Source organism: Parambassis ranga, chromosome 1, assembly GCF_900634625.1.
Source record: "Parambassis ranga chromosome 1, fParRan2.1, whole genome shotgun sequence".
In the NCBI taxonomy this organism is placed as follows: domain Eukaryota; kingdom Metazoa; phylum Chordata; class Actinopteri; family Ambassidae; genus Parambassis; species Parambassis ranga.
In genome coordinates this window covers 446,550-469,824 of record NC_041022.1, presented here as the reverse complement: position 1 = coordinate 469,824, position 23,275 = coordinate 446,550, and the positions used below count along the sequence as shown (strand labels likewise).

Genomic DNA, 23,275 nt, shown 5'->3' with positions numbered 1-23,275 from the left:
TCATGATCTGTGAAGGCCGCGCCTCGGTAGACCACGTCCTTTGAAGGATGAAGCCCCTGAACTGACACAGAGCTACAGTGTAGTTGTTGCATAGTGTACACAGTATGCTAGTAAGCTTCATGCTAAGCTAGCGAGCAGTAGTAGATAAGTAAATAAGCAACAAAGAAAGTCACACATTCACATCCATGACAACCAAAGAGGAGGCTTGGTGAAGCTCCGTGGGTCTGCAGGTTTTACAGTAAGGTGCGTACAGAGAGGTGAGCTTCAGAAGCATCCTCTGTCACATATCTGTTCTGCTGGCCCGGTTGCATCTGACCCAAAGCTTTTCAGGGCTGCTGTTGCCACAGTGGCACCACAGCTGGCTCGTTACCGCAACTTATTGAGGAAATGAAAATCTGGTGTAGCCACATCCTCCACACCCTGGCCTGCTGCCATTTCACATTCACTTCTCCTATTTTTCATGCAAAGCGGAACTCTTGGCTGAAGAAACACAGGGTTCAAAAGGCCCGGGAAGGCAGACGCATGTGAGCACTGCACAACACTCAGGTGTGTATAAAGGTTATTATATATGTCACTTACAGTATATGAGCCCTCCCTCACAGTTTCACAGCGAATGATGATGATGTGTCTTGTTTGGGTGTCTTCTCACTAAACGGGGTGTTGGCCTCGCACTCATTTCACCATTTATACACACGCCATGGATACTGGTCTATGACCCATGTTGTGTTGTTGCTGTGGGTCACTGTGGGTTCTCCAGTCATAAAGGCCAGTTTCCTCTCCTTTTACAGGAAAGCAAATTTTGTAACCCCTGTGAAACATGCACAGTGATATGTATACATGCAGACATGGGTAAATCTATATTAGCCGCGGGGCTGGCATAGATCAAACTTCCCTGAAGGTGGCTCCACATGGCAGCCAGTTCCATAGCTGTCCATGTTTAAATGTCCAAAAAATAAAAAACAGCTAATTTACCCACTATAACCAGCAACTTAACTGGTGGTGAATGGTTTTTATTCTTTATAATTTATTCATTTAAATGATATAAAAGCTCCTCCTCCTTTAGGATTAGCCAACAGCTGCAGTGCATCTCTTTTTATGGAAAAATCTTCCCCATTCATCACCATCAGTTCTACATTTTAAACTAAATATTAAATAAATATTTGGCCTAATTAGCAAATACTAGCATACTGTCACATAGTGTGACATTCAGGACAATGCACCATGTCTATCATCAGGTGCAAACCCTGAACAGATTCCTCTGATAATGTCCAAATATCAGACTGGATATAAAACAGACAGAGTCTTTATAATATCACATTTTGAGATGATGTATGAACACATTATATCATAGCTGGGCAGATCCCCAGTGAGTGGGTGGCTGTATTGATCATGTTGTTGATGCTTCATACTCTTTTCTACTCGGCCAAGCGTGCAGTAGTATTGATACTGAGGACATGTGTGGCAGGGACAGTGAAAGGCTGAACCTGCAGAGTTCTGTGGAGGTTCTGTGAAGGGCTTTGCTTTAAAACAATATATTGAAACGATGCTGGATCTCCTTGTTAACACCATTGAAGCTCATGCTTTTATCCCCCCGTTTATAATTAGGGTCACATTTTCATCTATTAAAAAAAACCGGAGCCAGCTCAATTAATAAACCAAACGGGCATGTGAAATCAGATTAGATCTAATTGCCCCACTTCCTGCTGTTTGCCTTTTTTAACAGACTGGCAGAGTGACAGGAAGTTTAAGCATCCATGTAGATGAGCTGAAGTGGGAAGGACAGCTCCATATGCGTTACGTCAGCCCGGGGGGACAGCTGGGTCCCACTGTCTTTTCCTGCCACACTCATTTGGCCCCAGCAGTCATCATGTCTTGTGCTAAAGGTCTCTCGTTGCTACAAGGCTCCTTGGCACTATCTGCGAGCTACAGACGAGGAATATGCTGATTAAACATGCCTTCATTAAAACGATTACATGCACTAGGCGGTTCAATATCCCACGGGCAGCCAAATAACGATGAAGGGGAAGAAGAAGAAGAAGAAGAAGAGGAAGAAATAAAAGGGCGGGTTGGGTTTTGGTTCAGAGCGCGGAGGAGGGGGTGAAAAAGAAACTAATGGCTGCTTGTTAGCGTTAATGTTGAAGGACTAACAGACTTAGTATGCTGTGTGTGAGGCGGCGAGCTGCCCTCCCCTCGGGGGGACAGCCAGCTTCTTTTGCCCTGACGAACACCCCTACCTGACTCACCACACCTACAGGCCGCTTCCAGGTCATCGAGCTTCCAGCGTGGAAGACCTTGCCAAAGACGCAGGAGAGATGTTACTTCTGGTTCATTTAATCAAGCCGGCAAGTGTTTTAGTGCCTGGATAAGCTGCGGAGGGGAGATGAAGAGGAGGGAGTTAGAGTTGTGATGAAGGCCCAGTGAACATCAGCTGCTGTCAGGCATTCTGTAGCTTTGTCCTTTTCTGACAAAAGTTTTTGTTTGAAGTCAAAGAAGAAGAAGAAGAGAGCAGACACGGTGCTCCTTTTCATATCAACTCACTCACTTTGCATGATTTCGTGGAAAGGGTCGTGATTTTTTTTGCAATTCATTTCACACTGTGGTCAGATCAGCTCTGTCAGCGAATTCCAGCCCGGCTGAAATCAGTTTTGAAGCATGATTCTGCACTTACACAGGTGTGTCTGACGTCGTACACTTTCTTTTTAAACGACACACTTGTGCAAATGAACTGATTTCCTCTTGTTTGCCTTGTTTGCTTCCGCCTCACTCACTTCACTTGCCCTCCGTCTCTCTTCAGGGCTGAGCCGGCAGCCATCACGTACTCCAGTGATGTGCTAATAGCCAGTGAAGTACAGAGTACAGTGTCTTTATATGGCTCAGCCACGGGCGCTGTCGGCACCGCTGTGGCTGATTGCACCTATACGCTTTTGCTCTCATGCTTTTCTCTTCATATTTCTGCTGCTGCTTTTGTTTCACGCCCGTTCTATCTGTCAACCTCAATCACACCAGGGCTGAAAGATGGTGACAGAATTGCATGTATGAGGTGTTTGCTCTGCGCTACTGTGAGTTTCTATCTTCATAACCATGTGAGCATGTGAGCGAGGAACTGTTCTGAGCCCATTACAGAGGCCGGAGACGTCACATCTTTATCTTTCCCGGTCAGCCAAAGATATCAGCACAACTATAATAATGTAAAGAACTAACATTTTCCAGTAATCATCATTGTATTTACCATCAGAAATGTGTTATCATTAGAAAGCCACATGCGATAAGAAGAAGAGCCGGTGACAGCAGTGACCTTTAGCGAGTGAATGAGGTCACTCTGAAACTGGAACTGACCACTGACTGATACTTCACCCTGTTTCCCTGAAACTACTTCTGTTTCTCTGTTTCCCTCGACGCCTGTCCTCACTGACAGGAGACCTGACCGCAGTTTCAGTGGGAGGAGCTCAGTGCACCGCTGACCACTGTGTGACAGCGGTTCAGCCGCCCACAAGAGAAGGAAGGCAGCAGGAGGCTGATCAGATCTAATAATAAACACATATTTAAAGCTGCTGCGGTTTTAATAAGCACAAACTATGATCATGTATAATTCTATGCGTTTGTCATGTGACGCTGTTTACTTTTGAGCGAAATAGAAAAAAGGTGTTTTTCCACTGCAGAAACTCGAGGCAGGCACGAGGTAGCGCAGCCATTTACAGGAACATTAATCACCCCTGTGTTTACACAGCACTGTAGAATCCACCGACTGATGAGGACGTGATGCAACATTGAATCTTTCTGGACTTCCTCAGTAGCATAATAAGCCAGCTAAGCTAGGACTTCCTCATCTCACTCTTCCTTTCCGTCTCTCCTCTGTTCTTCTGTTCTCTTCTTGCTTCTTATTTAAAATGACACAGAAACCAGAGGTGAGCGGAGATGTTGGATTTAACCAGAGATCTGAAGCCATCGTGGAAGTGCAGTTCCTGGGATGACCACTTGAAGGTGACACTAAAAAGTGAGTCAATCCCTGTAGAAAAGTAAACATGCTGATTCTCACTATGATATTCCCTTGTTTTTTGGGGCATGACATTTCATACAACTTCCTCACACTAAGGCTGAAAATCATGTGACCAGGACCACTGTGATGACAGCTGTTGGGTGGTGAGCTGCCTGCACAGCTCCTTTCATGCACAGGGCCTCGCAGAATGCACTGTCCTGGTACAATCCTGGAGAAGTTCAGACGAGGCTGTTGCAGCCGGAGCAAAGTGCACAAAGCGGCATGTCAGTTCCTGCAGCTAGGAATCACGTGATTATCTTCTGAAGCTCTGAAGGAGTTCTCTGAGAAAAAGCCCTGATAACGTCACTTTGTGCCATCTCACTACCGTCTTCACACTTAAAGGACTAGTGCGTAGGATTTGGTGCCATCACTGCAGCGGTGCAAATCTCCATTTCCAAGTGTGTAGGAGAACCCACGCGGCCTTGTAGAGCGAGTGCTTGTCTGATCTGGACTAGAGTAGAAACAGGGCTCTTCCTAATCTAACAAGAAACAATCATGTGCAGTTACAGTTGATCAAATCTGTACTATGTATAAAATGCCTTTACATCCCTCAGCAGCGCTCAAGCTGTGTGTGTGTGTGAAGCAGATATTTGGGAGGCGAATAGAGATGCTTTTCTGGGAAATGTAGGCGGTTCTGGATACCAGGAAGTAAAAGGCGAGTTATCTTTGATTTTCCTTTGTTAATCCAGCTCATGTGAGTCTCCGTTTTTCACAGAAATGCAACAGCACAGACAGGAGCCAAGCTGTTTCTGTGTGAAACATCAGTCAAATTTCCATTTCTGCACAGTTGAAATGTAATTTTATGCCACATTTTGTCACTCTAATCCTAATACACACAGATAATCTATCACAATCCCATTAACTCCCATGCTTCTGGTGCCTGTTCAGTTTGACCACATGATTCCTTAACAGAGGGATTTTATAGTTTGGCGGCTGTGAGGAAAGATTCAAATGAATAAATTTAGTGGTTCTGTCATAACACACACACACACACACACACACACACACAGGGCTAGACACAAACATGACCTGAGGACAGGTAAAAGCATCAGGTAGGAAGGTGGATGGAATATATGAATGTGTGTGTGTGTGTGGGCGTGTGGCCCTCTGGGTAGTGATTCAGAGGTCATTACCATACAGAGGAGACAAAGACGTCTTTCTATCAAACAGGTGTTCAAGTTCAGGGGACACGTCTTTACCCTCACATTCCTACAAGCCTCTGTCACGTGTTTACGCTGCATAGGAAGGCATTAAAGCAGGAGACACACATAAACAGACGGCTGTAACAGCAAGGCACAGCTTCAACTCTGAGGTCTGTAGGATTCATTGGCAACGTCTCATTTCACTGAGAAATCAGCTGATTATTCTCCTTCAAACATTGTTTTCATCACGTCAGTGTGTGAGTGTTTGCCAGACACCCTTTGGGCTTGAAGGCATCACGCCCAGCAGTTGCCTATCCTCTCTCTGCCTTGCCTGCGAGGTGAAGGAGGGCAGCAACGCACCTCCTCCGCCTCCCACATCCCATCCTGAGAGCTGGAGGCGCGCCAGGATGGGATTGGCTTCCTGCTCTTGTCAGGGAGGAACTGGTGCGTCAGGATACCCAAATATGGAGCGGCCGATATCATTCTGGACCGCATGACTCAGCAGCAGACTATATATCCTCTCTGGAAGAACTGCTGGGGATGACAGTCCGAGCGCAGCTCAGGTGTGAGTGCCCCTCCATCAGGCTGATCTTTGAGCTTCGGAGAACATTTAAACTGACTTTTTTTTGGATAAATAATAATAAAGTGTGTGTGTGTGTACACACTCGGATATCTGGTGTGTTTACCTGGACTGTGTTTCTCCCACGCCGAATAGGCCTCGTCTTGTTTACAGTTTACAGTTCCTGGCAACAACGTCATCACACACTGTGTGTGTGTGTGCGTGACATCCCGGAGGCGGGGACACAGAGGAAACGACCAATCAGCGGCGCGGTTGGAGCGCTTCAAGACGCGCGGATATAAAGAGCGCAGCGCGTCGGCCGCTGTCAGTCATAAGGAAACAGGAGCGCGCTTTACACAGAAGAACAGAGTCACCCAAACTCACGAGTGGATTGAAAACATCCGAATTAGTCACTGGACTCCGCTTTGAATTCAACTAAAGGTACAAATCGACGTCTCGGTACAGTACAGTTCCACTGTTTTGGAAGTTTTGCTCTGTTTTTTGATAGCTAAGAATACAGTTGGGACTTGGTTCCGGAGATTTGGGACACTGACGCCTCGGTGTCCGATCAGCATCTTTGCAGCGCACTCTTGTATTTGACTGTCTGATTTGAAATATGTCCACAATTATGGAACAGCCTTTTTATGACGACTCGTTTCTCTCTGCTTATGGCCATCCAGGCGCAGCCCTGCCAGACTACAAGCTGCTAAAGCAGAATATGAACTTGAACTTCTCCGACTCATATCGGAGCTCAAACTTCAAGTCACAGCACCTGCGCGCCGACAGTGATTTCTATTCGGCCGGGACAGCGGACGTGGGCTCCCTGAAGCTCGCCTCTCCTGAGCTGGAGCGACTGATCATCCAGAACAGCAACGGGGTCATTACTACTACACCGACACCTGCACAGTACCTGTACAACCGCGGAATCACCGAGGAGCAGGAGGGCTTTGCTGAGGGTTTTGTCAAAGCGCTGGACGATCTGCACAAGATGAACCACATGGCTCCTCCGAACGTGTCCATCGGTACCGGTGGGGTTGCCTGCTCGGCTTCAGCCTCCGTGTTCGGCTCATCCATGCAGCCAGAACCGCTCGAGTACACAACCCTGGGCAGCTGCACCTCCAACCCAGGCCTGACCTCAGCAGCCAGCTACCCCTCCACCACCATCAGCTACCTGCCGCATCACCAGTACCACCAGCACCCTCAGGCTGTTGCGCACGGATCTCACCATTTCCAGCACCCCTTGGCCGGGGCCGGTCTTCACTCGCAGCGTTTCGGAGGGCTGAAAGAGGAGCCTCAAACAGTCCCCGACATGCAGAGCAGCGGGGACAGCTCTCCGCCCATGTCCCCCATCGACCTGGAGAACCAGGAGAAGATTAAAGCGGAGCGCAAGCGGCTGAGGAACCGGCTCGCAGCCTCGAAGTGTCGGAGGCGCAAGCTGGAGCGCATCGCTCGTCTGGAGGACAAAGTCAAAGTGTTGAAAACAGACAACGCAGGATTGTCAAACACGGCTTCCGTACTGCGGGAACAGGTAGCCCAGCTCAAACAGAAAGTCATGACACATGTGAGCAGTGGCTGCCAGCTCATGTTAGCGCCCAAAGTGAAGTCCTATTGAAGCAATGATGCACTTTTTACAAACAAAAACACTGGACAAGAACTGCACTGACAACACACGGTTAACACGGAGGACTGGAACATTACACAAAGACTAAAACACTTAGGGCATTTTTGAATTTAAAAGTGTCGTCTTGGCTTTGCCTGTTTACATTTGTTTCTTTATTTGCTGTTTGTGATGCTTTTGTTGTAAGTTATTTGTCAGGTTGAGCTGGACGAACCTGCCCCTTTTTTACCTGTACAGTATATATTTAAGTGAAGTAAATATTGAAATGAATACTTGTGTTCTTGTGGTTTTGTTTTGAACGCACCTCTAAAAAGAACTTGATGGAACTGTTGTAATTCTCGTTAATGTGACCAGCACTTCAAGTTTACGCCAGATGAAGCTGCTTTACGTCCCAGCGTAGGGCTGTGTGCCCCCCCCCCCTCTCATTGACGTACATGCGTCAGTCCATATATGGTCAGAATTGCTGGCACACGTCACCTCACGAACAGGTTTCCGGGAACTCCCTCCTACACTGCCGGGTAGAGAGGCTGCGCGCTTCCCTTCACACCGCAGAGTGTGTGTAAATGAAGACTTCTGTCAATGAGTGGTTTATTCGAGTTGAGGGAGTTTCCCCATTCTGCTTTCAATTTCCCAAAACAAGCCGAGAACACTAGGTCAGGGAAAATGGTTGAAAAAAAAAAGTTCCAAGTAAACATGCAGAACAGACTTTCTGTCTGATGGTGAAAGAGCCTGAAGTTACAAGAAATGGTGCCAACAATAACTGGCAGAATAAACGATAAGGAGGCCATGACCAGGTCAAGTGCTAAATAATCAGCATAAACCCAAGTATGCTTCAGTACAGACATGTGGTAAATGTCAAACACCTGGAGGAGTATCAAACACATGGATCTATCTGTAGTTGGGACATTCACACAGATCTTTATAATCATACCCAACAACCCGATCTTTCCCAATGAGCCTCAACAACACCATTTGGCAACAGCAGCTTGTGGTGCTGAGTCAACCACCACAAGAACTCCAACGTTAACTAAGACTTGGCTGCTCTGTGACAGTCAGACCTCCTTCCAGGAACAGGAGCCAGGCCTGACACGCCACAGTCATTCCAAAAATGTCTCTTGGGAAAGGAACAAAAAGGGGACAAGAGTCAGAAGATTCATGCTGCCACCCAGTGGCCACACGTGGAATGACATGCAGTGCATACTCCTATTGTCAGGCGAACACACAAGTCATAATTTTCCCACTGTTTTAATAGAGATGGTAGCAAAGTATTCATGACAGCAAGGAAAATTATCAATACAAAACTATGAATCAGTGCTTGAGACTAGAGGTTACCCTGGCCATTTGAATGCTGACATATAAAAGGAAAGATTGTTTTTTCCATCTAAACAAGCGATGAGTGCTTTGAACTGATTAGCTTGGACGATACTGCTTCATAGGGACACCTCATCTGAAGACAAGTGCTACGGTTAGAAACTGAACAGGACAGGTGAAGGCCGTCTCATTTACTGCTTGGAGAAGAAGGTTTTGCTCTTCTCCACGTCAGGGACGATGGTGTCGCTCCCGGGTTTCCAGCCAGCAGGACACACTGCGTGAAACAGGACAAAGTTTAACTCGAGTGGTTATTTGCGAACAATGAACTTTGTATAGTCTGAGGACTAAGTGTGGGTGTGAATGCCCCAGAGGGAAAACTACTAATGTGCTGGCTGAATCCTCCCACGTCAGTGCACCGCTGCAGGGGATTGTTTTTAATCCGTGTAGTTGCATGCAAGTTAAATTAACTAATACCCCTGGTGGTATGTACACAGGGCTTTTACCCACCCTCTCCATATTTGTCTGTGTGCTGGAAGGCTTGAACCAGACGCAGAGTCTCATCCACAGAGCGGCCCACAGGCAAGTCATTGATGGTGATCTGCCTCAGGACGCCTTTGTCGTCGATCACAAACAGACCCCTGAGAGGAACAAAGTAAGGTCACACTGACGCACAAGTGATGCTTCCAGCTGACACAATAGTAAGCAGCAACAGGACAATGACGCCTGCCAAACATTGGGATAAGTAGATACGTTTGCTAATGTTATGTTCCAAGTGTTCAAACACAGCAGTTACCTGAAGCAAAATAATAACTAGTCCACTCAGGTGTCATGGCTGATGAACGCCTGTAATGTGTTCAGTAATTTGACCCAGGAACAAGCAGCTATTGTAGCCTCTCATTGCAGACAAAAGGGCCTCACTGACCTGTATGCGATTCCGTCATCCTCCTTCAGCACACCATAATCTCTGGAGATCGTCTTGGTGAGGTCTGCAACAAGGGGGATTTTCATGCTGCCCAGACCTCCCTGCTTCCTGGGGGTGTTGATCCTGTGAGGAAAAAAATTCATGTAGTGTTTTTCTTATTACATAATTTTGTTGGCATGATACAGGGTCAAGAATCCAACATGTGGACACAGACTAGTGCAGAAAAATATTGGATGAGTTAAAATGCTTCCACAAAAGCTTTAATAATGTTGACAATTCCAAAAATCTGTTAAATGACGACCAGTGGTCTATGACACACCATAGTTTTGAAGAACGTGCAGGTTGAGTCAGAGACCGTTACCTCAGCACTTATCAACACTGTGCAGAGGAGCAGCATGCCAAGAGATAAACCTGGGCTGGGCGCTGTCACAGAGCGGCCAGTAGTAGCGGTTATTGACATAATAAGGACGTTTTTCTTTTATACTGTAATCTTTGGATATCTGCAGGGCCTCTGACTGACTTTACATCGCACACCTGAAAGTAGGTCAAAGATAGTGAGGAGCTTCAAGCTAAAACAGCAGTCTTCACAGTGTCTGTTTCTTGTAGTGAGGATTGTGTTAAAGTTCACTTAGTTTTAGAATAAAACAGCAAAATCCTTAAATCTGGTTCACCGGCAGGAAAACTGCTGGAACTTTCTGTTAGGTCAACTGCTGCTTTATCCACTCATCAGCTGCATGTTTGCTAGTGTTTGTAAAGAGCTCAGGACCACGGCAGTACTCGAATTACTACAAATCCTAAATGTGCTTTAAGCCAGCAGGAATTCTTACCATGCCAGGTGACTGAAGTGGGAGTCTATGGAGCAGCCGATGACCTCGCAGCCGAGACTGCGGAACTCCTCTGCCCTGTCGCTGAAAGCCACGATCTCAGTGGGACACACGAATGTGAAGTCCAGGGGGTAGAAAAAGAACACCACATACTTCCCTGTAGACAGAGTATACATGAGTGTAATCTGCTCCTGATAAGGTAAGCATTGATCTACAGTGGGGGGGTTACCTTTGTAGTCTGACAGCTGGATGTCCTTGAACTGACCGTCTACTACAGCTGTGGCTTTAAAGTTTGGGGCAGGCTTGCCGATCTGAGCATTTCCAGAGGACATGATGGCGAATGACTGAAAAAGAAACAGCACACAGAAAATTCCAGACACTCAAAAACAGTCATAGATAAGATGGGTGGAGCGACACTGGAGCGCCGACATCAGCAAAATCTTCAAGCAACACAAGGCAAAGAACAGACATGATACTGAGACTGAAAAATCGAACCACCTGGGGTTCAAGTCTTTGAACCTGACATCCAGGTTCAAAGACTTGTTCACTTAGGCATGCCTGCAAAAAGTCACATGCAAGTCATGCTCAGCCAGCAGGGAACAATAGCCTCTTTGGAAGCTTACATAAGCATGATAAGAGCCCTCCAGCCCCGTACAGGGGCCACTTGATGGATGTGGATGGTTTACTACAGGGGTAAGGTGCAGTTAGACACTTTAAGTTGCTTATTATAGCATCGAGGCAGGTTACCACATGAATAATTTAGTTTATCCACCTGTTTAACCGTTATATTACTTCACAATGGCGGTGTAATACACAATACAACCCCCCACATTAGCATAATAAAAATAGTAGTAGGCGACACCTGCTTAGCAAGCGTGGCAGAACGGACAAAGGTCCAACAGGCTGCAGCGCAGGGACAAAAGACAGAGCCAGAAACAGGCCCGAACACTTCAAGGAGGGGACAGCTAGCTTAACGTTAGCTTAAACCAGCGCCCCGCTTTCTTTAGCTTCCCTTTGTTTTTTAGTCGAGGTGTCTGGAAACCAAGTCAATACTCTGACCGCGGAGAATCACGTACACTGTCCACTCACCTGTCTTCACGTAAAACCGCAGAGAAGTTCGGTGCGGAGCTCTGCAGCTTGCAGAAAAAGAGCGGAGTCGAAGGGACGGCTGCAAGAAGTAGGCAGGACCCCGGAAGAGAAAGCCGTTCCTTCAAAGTAAAAGCTGAGACGAACTCATGTAATTTATTGTGTAACATAACATATTTGGTCACAGTTGGTGGCAGAATGTTGGCGGTATCTGTGTCTACATCTCTGTCTGTCAATTAATTATTATTGTAGAAATATTTCTACTAAGGCCGAAACAAACATTACAACTTAAACCCTGTGGATAAGAAGAACACATAAACTGTGAGGATTCTGAAATACAGTCTCCTTCTTTCCATCACTAGGTCAGAGGGATTACCCGACCATCTCTCCAGATGATCACTAGGGGGCAGCATAGTTCACCTGAAACTACCACGCTCTACTTTTATTTTGAAGCAGAAGAAAACTGCCTCAGGAGAATGTGGACTTCCGCTAAGATCGCCGTGGGAGATAAATCTATGTGCTGGGGCGGTTTCTTGCGGTTTTTAGGTAAATCTGTTTTTACTTCTAATGGACCGTGTTATTGTGGTGATAGCTCTACAATGTAGGATGTGTAACTTGTCGCCTATTTGTTAAAACAAAGTGAAATAAAAGCCAGCATATGGCTAACGGTAGCATTTCGGAGCAAAACAAAGGCACCGAGAAGTAGCCTGAGTTAGCTTCAACTTAGAAGATCAACAACTCTGTTAGTCAGTGGTTTTAGTTTGCTGATGGCCTTGTATATTGATTAAATGTGTTAAATACGTCGCTAGGTTTGAACCATGTCACGTTACTAATTACAGAATCTTAGTCAAGGAAGTTACATTACACGCACATGTGTCGTGTACAATGACAGCTGTGTGCTGCAATAATATATAATATAAAACAATATTTACATATATATATATAACAGTGACCTCCTCTGATTTCAGTTTTTCAGTCGGGTGCACAGGAAGACAAATCCTTCAAAATAAAACCACAATATTCTTAGTGCCAGATGGATTCTCAAGGTAAGAACTGGGCTTCATTTAGTAGTATTTAAGTTATATTATTCAGATCGTTACTGTCTGTTTTCTTTTCTTCATGCTTACTTGTTTAGTCCTTCATTTATTCATTAACCTACCAGAAAACATCTTCCACATTCACACACAGTTAAATATCTGGATTATATGGTATCATAGAATTTATTCATATTATCATCAGAGAAATGTTTTGCAGGGATACCTAGGTCTCAAGGCCGAATCATGGTACCGCGTTGGTGTCCGCTTGCGTGGCTCTTTGCTGTTTTGAGTGTATGATGGGAATTGTTATGTATTATGGGAACACCTCCAAGGTGACAGAGGTGTACTTGCGTTCCTTACACTGATATACGATGGTGGGATGAAAGCTGGCTTGATTCTGATGGCTGAGAAACGCAGAAGAAGAACACACAGAGGGGCACAAACACCGGCTACACATCAGACAACACTTCAAGTCCTCAAGCAGCACAGGCAAGGCAAAAGGACAACACAAAAGTGGCCCACGTTCCAGGTTGGCCCACATGTTTTTGATACGCCTACCAAGTGTCAACAAAGAATGGGGATGACAGTAGAAGGGTTTACCTCTGCCTATATTGTCATTATATACCAGGGAATACGATGAAAATTTGGGAGCGCTGCTCCGTGTTGCATCCAAATGTTAGTAAATAAATATCACAATATAAATTATTTACTAACACATAATATCACAATATAAATGCAAAAAGAGTGAAATAATAGGAATAAATTACTTAATTAAGTCCTAATATGGAATGAAGAAATGTAATAAATGTTTGCTAAATATGTATAATACAACATTCTCATGTCGTGTATTTCACATAAGAATGTTGTATTGCACATTGGAGCTTCACAGTGTCACAGTGGTGTTGCACTTCGTTACAGTCTATTGCTTGGAATGGATTGCATTTTATATTATTATTGTTTGAGTCATTTACTTGAGTTCAGAGCACTGCTGGCTCTTTTGTGTGTGTGTTTTGTGGGCTCTGTGGTGCCAGCCAGGGGAACAGGTTGAACAGGTGGTTACTAGGGTGGAACAGGTCCCTGACAATGTTTTTGTGGCACTGCTGAGGTAGCGAGAGCTGCCGATGTGATCCGGGGGGGGGGGGGGGGGGGGGGGAAGAGAGCAGCCGGTTATTTCTGCGACAAGCAAAAAACCCAACATCGGTACCGATAAGAGTACATTTTTTGGGTATTCCAAATATTTTTGACCCCGCCACCAAATAATGGCGTCCATCGACATGCGTCTGCTGAGCTCTGCATATCACCGACACAGAGCCAACGCAGTACCATGTTCACATCATTAGCAATGATCGTTCTTAGCTCATTACACATGAAGCTTCAGGTTGTTTTTCTTCTTCTTCTTCTTTTGAATGTCTGATGGCAAACTTTCCCACAGCAACTCCACAGCCTGTTATGTGTGAGGTCTGTGGAACATACTTTGAGACACGACGGGGGCTCTCCAGCCACGCCCGCCTCCACCTACGCCAGCTTGGTGTGACACTGTCAGAAAACAGCGGTGCTCCAATAGAGCTCCTCTACCAACTCATCCAGGAGAGAGATGGCTGCCTCCCAGTTTTTAAATCAGCTTCCTCTGTATTTGGGCCAACGCCTGACACAAAAACATCCCAACTGGAGTCTAATACACCTTCAGTGCAGGATGACTCTAATACGTCCTACAGTACACCTGTTAGAATCATGGCAACCTCACAAAAGGTGGATCATCAGGGATCTCCAGCCAGACTGAAAGAGTCAGCAGCATCTATCCTCCCATCGTCTCCTTCTTCTCTTAGGCTGTCTGAAAGCAGCAACTCATCATTTGTAGAGCAACCAATCACAACCAAGCCTCTGTGGGCGCCCCTGGAAACTGACGCCCCCATCACCTTAGGTATGGCTCAACTCTGAATTGTTTTGTCCAGGTGTAGCTACGCCTCCCTCAGCGTACATTTTAGAAATGCTACAAAGTTGAAAGTAGCTGAGGACGTACAGTGACTGGCGCAGGGCGTGCTGGTGGGAGGTTGGTTGGTGACCAACGCTTAAATACATTAATCAGGCCGCAAAATTTAAAGGGCATGCACTATGCGGATTTACAAAGCGCTTCACATCACGGCCCTGCCTTTCCCTGGTGGGGTTAAGTTTGCTATGACTGGCTCATTATCCTGCTTGTTATACAGATTGGAAGTGGTCCTTTCCATAGTAACAGTCTGATGTGTTTGTTTGTTCTTCATTCGGCTGATTAAAATCAGTTGTTCAGCACATCTCTGTGTTAACAGCACAGCGTAACATCATAAAGTAAATGTTGAACGTGCAGCGGAGCAGATGAGACAGCTCTGAAGGTGCAGGTGCAAAGTCTCCTGCACACTTTGTACCATTCTCTCATCTGTTTCTTCATGTTTGCATCTTCAGACACCAGTGAGGAGGTCCATGTTTGCCAGCTTTGTGGCGCCTGGTTTGAGACACGCAAGGGCCTGGCTAGTCATGCTCGGGTCCATCTCCGCCAGATCGGAGTCTCTGATAGTGAGGTCAAAGGCAGCCCTGTTGATTTTCTTTACAAGATCATGGAAGAGGAGGAGCTCAAGCCCCTCACCGCCCAGCAGGAGCTCACATCCATTAGATCCTCCTCCAAACGTTCTGCAGAAGTGTGCTCTCCATCAGCATCCCCCCCCAGCAAGCGGCCTAAAGCAGCAGCTCCAGCCTTTCCTGGATCTCCAGCTCTGTCTCCAGCTCCAGGCCAACCTCACCCTTTGTTTTCCTCTACACCCCTCCCTCTAAGCCCCATGTCTCCTCCTGCTAACAAAGCACCCAAGGCTAAGAAAGGTTTCCGGCTAGCAGTGGATCCCCTCTTTAAAAAACCCAAGCCTGAACCTGTAGAGATCGAGCTGTCGGATCAACCGAAGGCACTCAGCAGTGACAGCAGCGCCCCCCTTCAGAAGTCGCCTGCTGCTGCAGTTCCTGCAAATCTTCTCCGGTCAGGTAAAGCAAAGAGCTGTGAATCTAAATTGATGGCAAAAATGTTGGCACCATATTTTACCTTTTCAATTTCACAGGGACACTGTCTCCACCGACAGTCCTTTGTGACTACTGTGGTCAGCTGTTTGACACGCGCAAAGCCCTGTCATGCCACGCTCGAGCCCACCTGCGACAGCTTGGCCTCAGCTGGTCCATCAGAACGTCACCGATAGATCTTCTCAAAGAGGTCATGGAGCAAGGTAAACACTTCAATCAGGACTCAGCGCCGGCCCCCAAGAAACCACAGGGCAGCCTCTCATCTGCAGAAGCAGCCCCCAACCCCTGCACCTCACCAGTTGATTTTTCAGTCAAAGAGAAACCTGCATATAACAAGAGTGGATCCTCACAGGCCGGTAAGTTGAGCCAGTTTATTTATCTTTTTGGCTCCAAACAACCTGGTACTCAGCATGTCCTGTTTTCTGTTCGTCAGACACATCCTGTGAGCTTTGCGGGTTTGACTTTGAAAACCGCAAAGCCCTGGCCAGTCACGCACGGGCTCACCTCCGACAGCTAGGCCTCATCGAATGGAAAGCAGATGGAGCAACCTCACCCATTGAACTCCTGAGTGAGCTGATCCGGAAAGACCCAGCAAGGGTGTCAGAAATAACCAAGCGCTATCGTGTGGGAGACCTCTACATCAAGAGGGTGTGCTGTGGTTGTTATTCAGATTTCATCATTTTGTTAAGTAGATTCATATTTACTGTCATGTTTCCTCTCAGGCCCAGAGGCACGCGGGCTCACCCTCTCTGTCCACAGACTCCGACTCTGTGAACAGCGGGAGCTTGAGGCAGCATGACCACAGAGCGATCAGGGACAACTCAGGCTCCACTGCCAGCTCATCCAGACATTCACAGGGCTACGCACGCACCATGACAGCTCACAGCAACCCCAGTGTGCGCTCCCCACGGGGTGAGAGATCAATAAGCAGATGCACCGTAGGTGAAAACAGAAATGTTCCGTTTTTCTGTCAAACTGTTTCTGTGTGATTTCAGGGCTCCATCCACCAAAACACGGCTCGCCTGGAGGGACTGTAAATCAGTACACCAGCTCCCAGCATCCCCCACGGTCCGGCAGCATTCCTGCTCTGCTGCCAAAGCCCCCAATGACTCCACTGGTCAAACTGGTCGGCAAAATGTACACACTGAAGTGCAGGTAAGACCGAGCATGCTGTGACTTACCCAAAAGGCTGCATTCAGAGGAAAGGGTAACAGCAAGGACAGATGCTAACATCACTTTGCTTGCTCTGGAAGGTCCTAGGCTTGAGTCAAAATGCAAATACTAAAAAATATACACAAATCAATATTCCACAGGGGAGGGACAGCCTACTCCAAATATTCAAGAAGTGTTGCCCAAGAGCAGGAAGGTGACATTTGTCTGATCTCCACTCTTATTTTCTGAAAATGATGTCAGACTTTATTGACTGTAATTATTCTCACTGCCACGAGGGGGAGACAGCAGCGCTGCACTGTAATGGAAATCAAGTCTAAGGGATCGTTTTTTGGTATAAACATGCTGTAATCCTTTAAGAGGAGTTTCAGTAACAACTGATCATTAACTACAGTCAGCCATATTTAGACTGTATTGTTTTATATTGTTTTGAAATGAATTAGGCTGGCAGTCTGTATAGATAAGAGTCTTTGTGATGCAGTCCGGGTCACTCCTTTCTCTGTCCTGCTGTTCAGGTTCTGTGAAGAAGTGTTTCATGGACCTCTGTCTGTTCAAGAGCAGTGGATCATACACCTGCAGAAACACATCCTGTCTCTGGGCTACAAAGGCAAAGAATCCCCACCCGCTGCTCCTGTGGCTGCTCCTGTGGCTGCTCCTGTGGCTGCTCCAGCACTCGTCGATCCAGTGGCAGTCTAGAACATGAAATCCTTCTCTTCTGTTCATCTTTCTGTCTTTTTGAAGAGAAAAGACGAAGAAAATGAGTTGCTCCTTTCTTGTCCAGGAGGGGGCAACCATGAGCCATATGGGGAAAGCTGCACAATGAAATCAGCTCAGGTAAAATCCACTTGATACAAGAGACCACAACACTGGGTGCTTATAATAAATAATATGCAAAGATGATTCATCCTTCGTCTGGACAGACCGAGCTGTCCTCCTCTTCCTCCTCCTACACTTCTTTTGATTTGAACAGATGTTCATTGTGAACAGATGGTTGTGTTTTGCATATAACTTGGACTGCTCCTGTGTATATACTTTATTTTTTAATTGCTTTGCTCCTAACGTGTTTTTTTAATCAAATGGAAATGTGACACCCTGTTTTCCATTTCTGACTTTTTAAAATAAATCATAGTATTATTTTATTTAATGTTTGCTTCATTTCTAAATAACATACACATGGAAAACCAGGGAAATGAATCTTTTTATTCTTGAATTAGTTAAAGGACATTCACCAGCAGCTGAAATTCTTACCATAAAGCCTGATACCATACAGAAAAACAGTCCATCATATTGAGCTGTTTTCTTATGAGTCATATGTATGTATATGTATCTTTCTTTTTTCCTTTCATTGTGTCCAAGAAAACACATTTTAGTATCTGATCGTACAGATTTCTGTCACTGCTCTTAATCTTAATGAGTTTTTCAGAGTTTGGTGTCTCTAGTAGACTGTGCGGTAGAATGACGCTGTAAGACATGGAGCTCATGTCCCAGCAGGTGATGAGGTCTGTGTATCTGCTCCAGTGTGCTGGGTTGTTTGTCGTATATGAAAGCATCCTTTTTCTGGTCTTTCTGGGAATCCTGGATGCTTCCTGGTGCACCACTGAATTTTAAGATGAAATGTGAGAAGCTGGGTTATTCGTTGACAGGTGTTTCATGTGTTGTGCCTGTTATGTGTTCACATGCCACGCCAAACCTGTCGGAGTAAAACACGTCGTACATCCAGGTGTCCTCACACTATGTTTACATGTGAAGAGTGTAAGCAGGATTCAATGCTCTTGTAAACACCCTTATAGACGCCGCCTTAATTCAACCAATGACTCCTTGTCAATACTGTGAAGATACGAAGTCTGGACAGCTGTGTTGCCATGTCGCCAGGTGTTTTATGACCACAGGAACTCCATCAGCATGTACAGGGAATGGCCCTCTAATCAGCCCTAACACTTTGCTGTTCTTTACCTTTTCTTCTGTCTAAAATCAATTCCCAGCAGTTTTCAGGGCTGAGATGTACCTTCTGTTCTGTTAGCACTACTTTTTCTACCCATAGATCTGCCTTCAAAGAACTCCTCCTATAATGCCCCAGTAGTTCCTGCAGTCTAAACACATCCATGGTTTCACACTTGTCTTGATCCCAGCTGTATTTTTCCTTTTTGTTCATAGTATTGCTAGTGTGGCTTTTATTTCCTGGGTTGCAGCCATCGTTATGTGTGCTTGAGGCGGGGGGTCATTAATCTTCCTACCTCTGTGACCTCTGCAGCCGGTCGTACATTCTCTACTGACTGACTTTGCTTAGCTGGGTAAAAAAGAGGATAATCTGCCACCTGTGTCTGCTTTTTTAAACTTCAAACTTTTTTTTTACCTCATCAAAATCTGACAATTAAAGTGAAATACACACAACTCCTTGGTGTTTTGTGTTACTGTGTCTATGAAGGCCTTAGGTGGGATCAGGCGGTAAAAGTCTCACTCTAATTTATGTTTTTATGCAGCCATGTAGGAAAAGCTGTGAGCTGACAGGAGGATCCATGTTGGATCCAACCTGTTTTCTACTCGCTTTCTATAACAGACACAGCACTATGAGTACCTGTTAGATTTTCCTTCACAGTGAGGCTCCCTGGAGTCTCATTCTGTGTGATTTACTACCGCAGAGAGACTGCCATCCAGAGTGTGTGTGTGTGTGTGTGTGCACACTCCTCTGCAGGCATCTACAGAGTGAGCGGTTCATCCTACCTGACAGGACCAGGCCGTTGCTCACAGCTATCAGCACCTGATGCTTCAAAGGCAGACACCAGGGACTCAGAGCAGTCATTTCAAAGCACTTATTGAAGTGAGAGCCCAAATTAGAAGTACATCTGTCTTCCAGGGCTGCGGGAGAATCTGGTATATTGATTGTGGTTCAGGGGCCTTAAACCTAACATGTATCATTTTGAAAGGATGCTGGAGAGTTTAATCATTCAGAAACCAGGAGTCAGAAGACCAGGAACCTTAAATAGCAGCAATGTCCCTTTAATGTAGGTTTAATTTAGTTTAGATTGGAGCTGGAATGTGTGTCTCTGTAGTGTTCTTGATGGAATTGCAGTGTGTTCAGTGACTTCCTGCTTCTCATTGACTTAATTGTTTCAAGACTTTTGTCCAGCGACACTTCTAGCCTTGCTAATCTCATACAGGGATTAATAATCCTGCTGGCACTTCCAGCATCTAACTGCACCCTGGCATAAAAAGCAATGTTTTTTGTCAATACTGTTTGATATGAACAGTCGAATTGGCCAAAAATGTATTGTTGAGCATCCACCCCCCTCCCACTTCCTTTCACAGTCTTTATAGGTTCATATGTGCCAAGCAGGGGTTAAAGGCATCACCAGTCACTGGTGGTGAGATATAACAGTACATTAATGCAATATGCATGAATATCTATACAAAAAGACGTAAAAAGAACCAACTAGAAGCAGAGCTAAAACACACTGTGCCCTGAACCAGACGGATGATACTATAACCAGCAGCCCTTCACTCTGAGCTTGTCTCTGCTTTGATCAGACCTGATCTACTTAAATGAAAGAAAGTCATGTCTAATGATACAGGAGTCACTAACACTGATTAATGTTGGCTGAGAATAAATAGCTCTTCATATCCAGGCCTTGTACCATGTGCTACATCAGTTTTCAGGGTGCACCTGAGTGGATCAGGATGGAACAAGGCTCTCGGTCTGCCCCTGCCTGACTCATGTTGCTAGAAGCAAAGCCTTCCAGCATCTGCAGGATGATTTATTGTATGTTTGGGGGGCTTGGCAGAGGATGGATTTTTATTACACAACTTGTGGCTTCGCAATCATCCCTCAGAGAGGACAGATTCCCCGAGACTGTTCAACCCTGCCGCTGTGTCTGAACCCCCCTTCTGGTTCTGGGTTTACAGCTTGACATTTCAGTTTAAATATCACACACACAGAGTACAGGTTTACGTTCGCTCATGTTATGTGTGAAAAACAAATGTGCTCATGACTCCCCCTCATGCTCCGTCTGCAGCTTTGACAGCTGACACTGGACACAGTGGGGGTTGAGCTGCTGCCGGTGTGGCGGGTCAGATGACCTACCTTGGGTAACTCCTGCATGGAGATCATCACAAAGAATCTGAAACCTATTTTTGCCACAAGTGGTTAATGGCTGCAGTGATTTACAGTGGAACAAACACATCCTGCTGCCAAAACACTGTTTTTGGAAATGCAGCCCAAACTCAAAAGGTCAGTTATACAAAAGGTTAACCAGTGAAAGCTGAGCAGAGCTGCAGAGCAGACACACAAAATAAATCATCATCTCATGATTCATGTTCCAAAGCAACACACTGGATTCAGTTTCTTTATTTCTTTTATTTTTTTTACCAAATCTTAATCTTAATCTTAATCTTAATCTAATTGCGCTGTCTGCTAAGACTGAGGATTAGCTTGCAGAGAGCCGTCTTTGTCCGACTGAAGTGCAGTGAAGCTCACAGCTGTGTCAGTGTGCTGTAGCAGTCTTAACCTCTGTGTGGGGCTGGACCCTCTCTGCCTTTAAAAACATCAGGTGCACACACTCACTGTGAGGACTGCAGATTATGTACCAAAGGCTTCTAGTGTGAAACTCCAACACACACACGATGGTAAATTTAGACAGAAATACTCATTTAGTGCACATTTGTTTTCCAGAAATGAAAACTAAACAAAGTTATGAGTTCAGAATTTTCACATAAATTCTTGACTGGTGAGCAGAAATGTGGTCACACGGCTGCTGACCTTTGACCTTTGAGCACCACATTTATCCACAGGTTTATCCTTGAGTCCAAGCAAAGCTCAGCGCTAGATCTGGAGACATCCCTCAAATAATGCCCGACTTTTAGCACCACAAGAAAAAGCTGGAAAGAGAACATTTGTGCATTTAACATTTAAGCATTTACAAACATTCAATTAGAAGTTAGAAGAACTAAAGAGCTGCCGAGCTGAATGAGCTCGATGGCCATGATTATTGTTCTGGTATTAGCAGTTAGGTAAATGTCCACAGGCTAAACGAGGTTAAAGAGCCATGAGAACAGATCGTATTGATTACTCATGTTCCTCCCTGGGGCAAAAGCCTGTGTAACCGATAACTAGACTTTATTCTAAGGAGGTAGAAAAAATGAGGGAGACGTGGCTGAAATTTTCATTATGTGGTCACACAATCCTGCTAAAAGCACCACATGAATCTCCATTTTAATCACTGCATGATTCCTTCAGGCGGTGGGTGTGGTTTCACAGATGAATCGGCATCGCTGCAGCTTCAGCTTCTTTTTTTTCCACAGTTGCGTTGATTTGCATTGACTGTATTCCAATGACTGCAGAGAAGGATTTAACAAGCAAATCAATCAGTCTGCAAATTTTCTTTTAACAGGAAAGCAAAGCAATCAAATGCAGATCATTCCTTTAGGAGCACAGTTAGTATTTTACAGGAGGTCTTGAAATGAGCTGCCTGTGTGTTAGCATGACCAGCATCAGTGAAATGATTTGGCCTGCAGAACTGGACTGTTGCACTGAATCTGAGGCCTGGGACAGAGCCGGCAGCTTCCCGCCCCATCACAGCGCCAACACCAGAGAGGGAGACACAACACGGCTTACACTCATATTTATACTGATTTGTTATGAACAGATGTGGTGCCAGAAATCTGACAAAAACCCTGTAACCCTGATACCCTGATTACTTTCATGGGGCCCCATTTCCATCTATGAATCATGGACTCCTGATTAAATCAGTTTTCTTCCTTTCCCATGGTGCGAATGAGCCCGAGGAGGATACTACGTTTCAGATGAACGAGCAAACTCCCGTCCTCCCTCCTCCAAACACTGTGTAACCTTACATGAACCAATTTTAGCTTGGTGGGATCCTGTGACAGGACACGGCGGCTCTGCTCGTTACACAGGAGGCCAAACACTCCGCGGTTCCTTTAATGTAGCAGACAGCGAGCTATCAGGTGTTAGCCAGGCACGGCGCATATTTTACTTCTAGTCCCTAAACTGGGAACTTGGTGTATCAAGATGTTCTTCATGACGGTCTAACACATTATTTGTTTTTAATATTAAAAACACAGCATCATTGACGTTAGCATGCTAAGCGGCTCATCTGACCCTTCACATTGAAGTCGTCAGTCAAGGACCAGTGTTGGAGTAACGGATTACATGTACCGACGTTACGTAATTAGGATACGAAAAAAATAGTAACTGTATTCTGTTACAGTTAAAGAGATGGTAATCAGAATACAGTTACATTGTTGAAATCAGTGGATTACACGACGGTACGTCACATTGATGTGATGCAGTCAGCTGGAACATCTGGACATCTGGACTTTTTATTGAATGTTTTATAGCGCCCTCTGTAGTCAGCAGGGGCTGATCATTCAGTCACTTAAAATGCAATTCAATGTGTGAGTAATCCAAGTATTCAGAATACATTACTCAGATTGCGTACATTGATGAGACGTTTACCTTACCCCTCTGTATTTTACAGCCTCGGTGTCAGTCCATGAATCTATTATCATTGTTTG

At 45.5% G+C, this 23,275-nt stretch overlaps 3 protein-coding genes across 7 annotated transcripts; 2 read left to right on the top strand and 1 right to left on the bottom strand.

Annotated features, from left to right (window-relative positions):
* The first annotated feature begins 5,715 nt into the window (after window positions 1-5,715).
* LOC114443350 (transcription factor jun-B-like) lies at window positions 5,716-7,625 on the top strand. Of its 2 annotated transcripts, XM_028417301.1 has the most exons (2): window positions 5,716-6,178; window positions 6,418-7,625. In XM_028417301.1, the coding sequence occupies exon 2, from the start codon at window positions 6,456-6,458 to the stop codon at window positions 7,347-7,349; it is 894 nt and encodes a 297-aa protein (XP_028273102.1). In that variant the 5' UTR covers window positions 5,716-6,178; window positions 6,418-6,455; the 3' UTR covers window positions 7,350-7,625. The 2 variants fall into 2 exon arrangements, with proteins under 2 accessions (XP_028273102.1, XP_028273094.1); XM_028417293.1 differs by having other exon boundaries at window positions 5,717-7,625.
* Window positions 7,626-8,581: 956 nt separating this feature from the next.
* On the bottom strand, window positions 8,582-11,636 carry prdx2 (peroxiredoxin 2). Its single transcript, XM_028417310.1, has 6 exons — window positions 11,502-11,636; window positions 10,642-10,756; window positions 10,416-10,569; window positions 9,589-9,711; window positions 9,174-9,304; window positions 8,582-8,940 (listed from the first exon to the last, which is right to left on the bottom strand). Exons 2-6 carry the CDS (start codon window positions 10,742-10,744, stop codon window positions 8,858-8,860), a joined length of 594 nt encoding a protein of 197 aa, XP_028273111.1. The 5' UTR covers window positions 10,745-10,756; window positions 11,502-11,636; the 3' UTR covers window positions 8,582-8,857.
* On the top strand, window positions 10,497-17,883 carry LOC114443324 (protein Wiz-like). 4 transcript variants are annotated; one of them, XM_028417265.1, is made up of 10 exons: window positions 10,497-10,611; window positions 11,861-12,044; window positions 12,467-12,544; window positions 13,968-14,456; window positions 14,975-15,541; window positions 15,616-15,930; window positions 16,008-16,222; window positions 16,297-16,486; window positions 16,570-16,729; window positions 17,260-17,883. In XM_028417265.1, the coding sequence occupies exons 3-10, from the start codon at window positions 12,532-12,534 to the stop codon at window positions 17,438-17,440; spliced, it is 2,130 nt and encodes a 709-aa protein (XP_028273066.1). In that variant the 5' UTR covers window positions 10,497-10,611; window positions 11,861-12,044; window positions 12,467-12,531; the 3' UTR covers window positions 17,441-17,883. The 4 variants fall into 4 exon arrangements, with proteins under 4 accessions (XP_028273066.1, XP_028273057.1, XP_028273074.1 ...); XM_028417256.1 differs by lacking the exon at window positions 10,497-10,611 and adding an exon at window positions 10,753-11,105; XM_028417273.1 differs by lacking the exon at window positions 10,497-10,611 and having other exon boundaries at window positions 11,599-12,044; window positions 15,637-15,930.
* Window positions 17,884-23,275: the final 5,392 nt, after the last annotated feature.

Bases quoted from the DNA above. Each gene is read 5' to 3' on its own strand.
- LOC114443350 (XM_028417293.1), top strand. From the start codon at position 6,354: ATGTCCACAATTATGGAACAGCCTTTTTATGACGACTCGTTTCTCTCT.
- prdx2 (XM_028417310.1), bottom strand. From the start codon at position 10,744: ATGTCCTCTGGAAATGCTCAGATCGGCAAGCCTGCCCCAAACTTTAAA. The intron at 9,712-10,415 runs GTAAGAATTCCT...TTTTCCTCACAG, and splicing joins CACTTCAGTCACCTGGCATG to GATCAACACCCCCAGGAAGC. The intron at 8,941-9,173 runs GTGGGTAAAAGC...TGTTTCACGCAG, and splicing joins CACAGACAAATATGGAGAGG to TGTGTCCTGCTGGCTGGAAA.
- LOC114443324 (XM_028417265.1), top strand. The intron at 15,931-16,007 runs GTAAGTTGAGCC...TCTGTTCGTCAG, and splicing joins GAGTGGATCCTCACAGGCCG to ACACATCCTGTGAGCTTTGC. The intron at 16,730-17,259 runs GTAAGACCGAGC...CCTGCTGTTCAG, and splicing joins ATGTACACACTGAAGTGCAG to GTTCTGTGAAGAAGTGTTTC.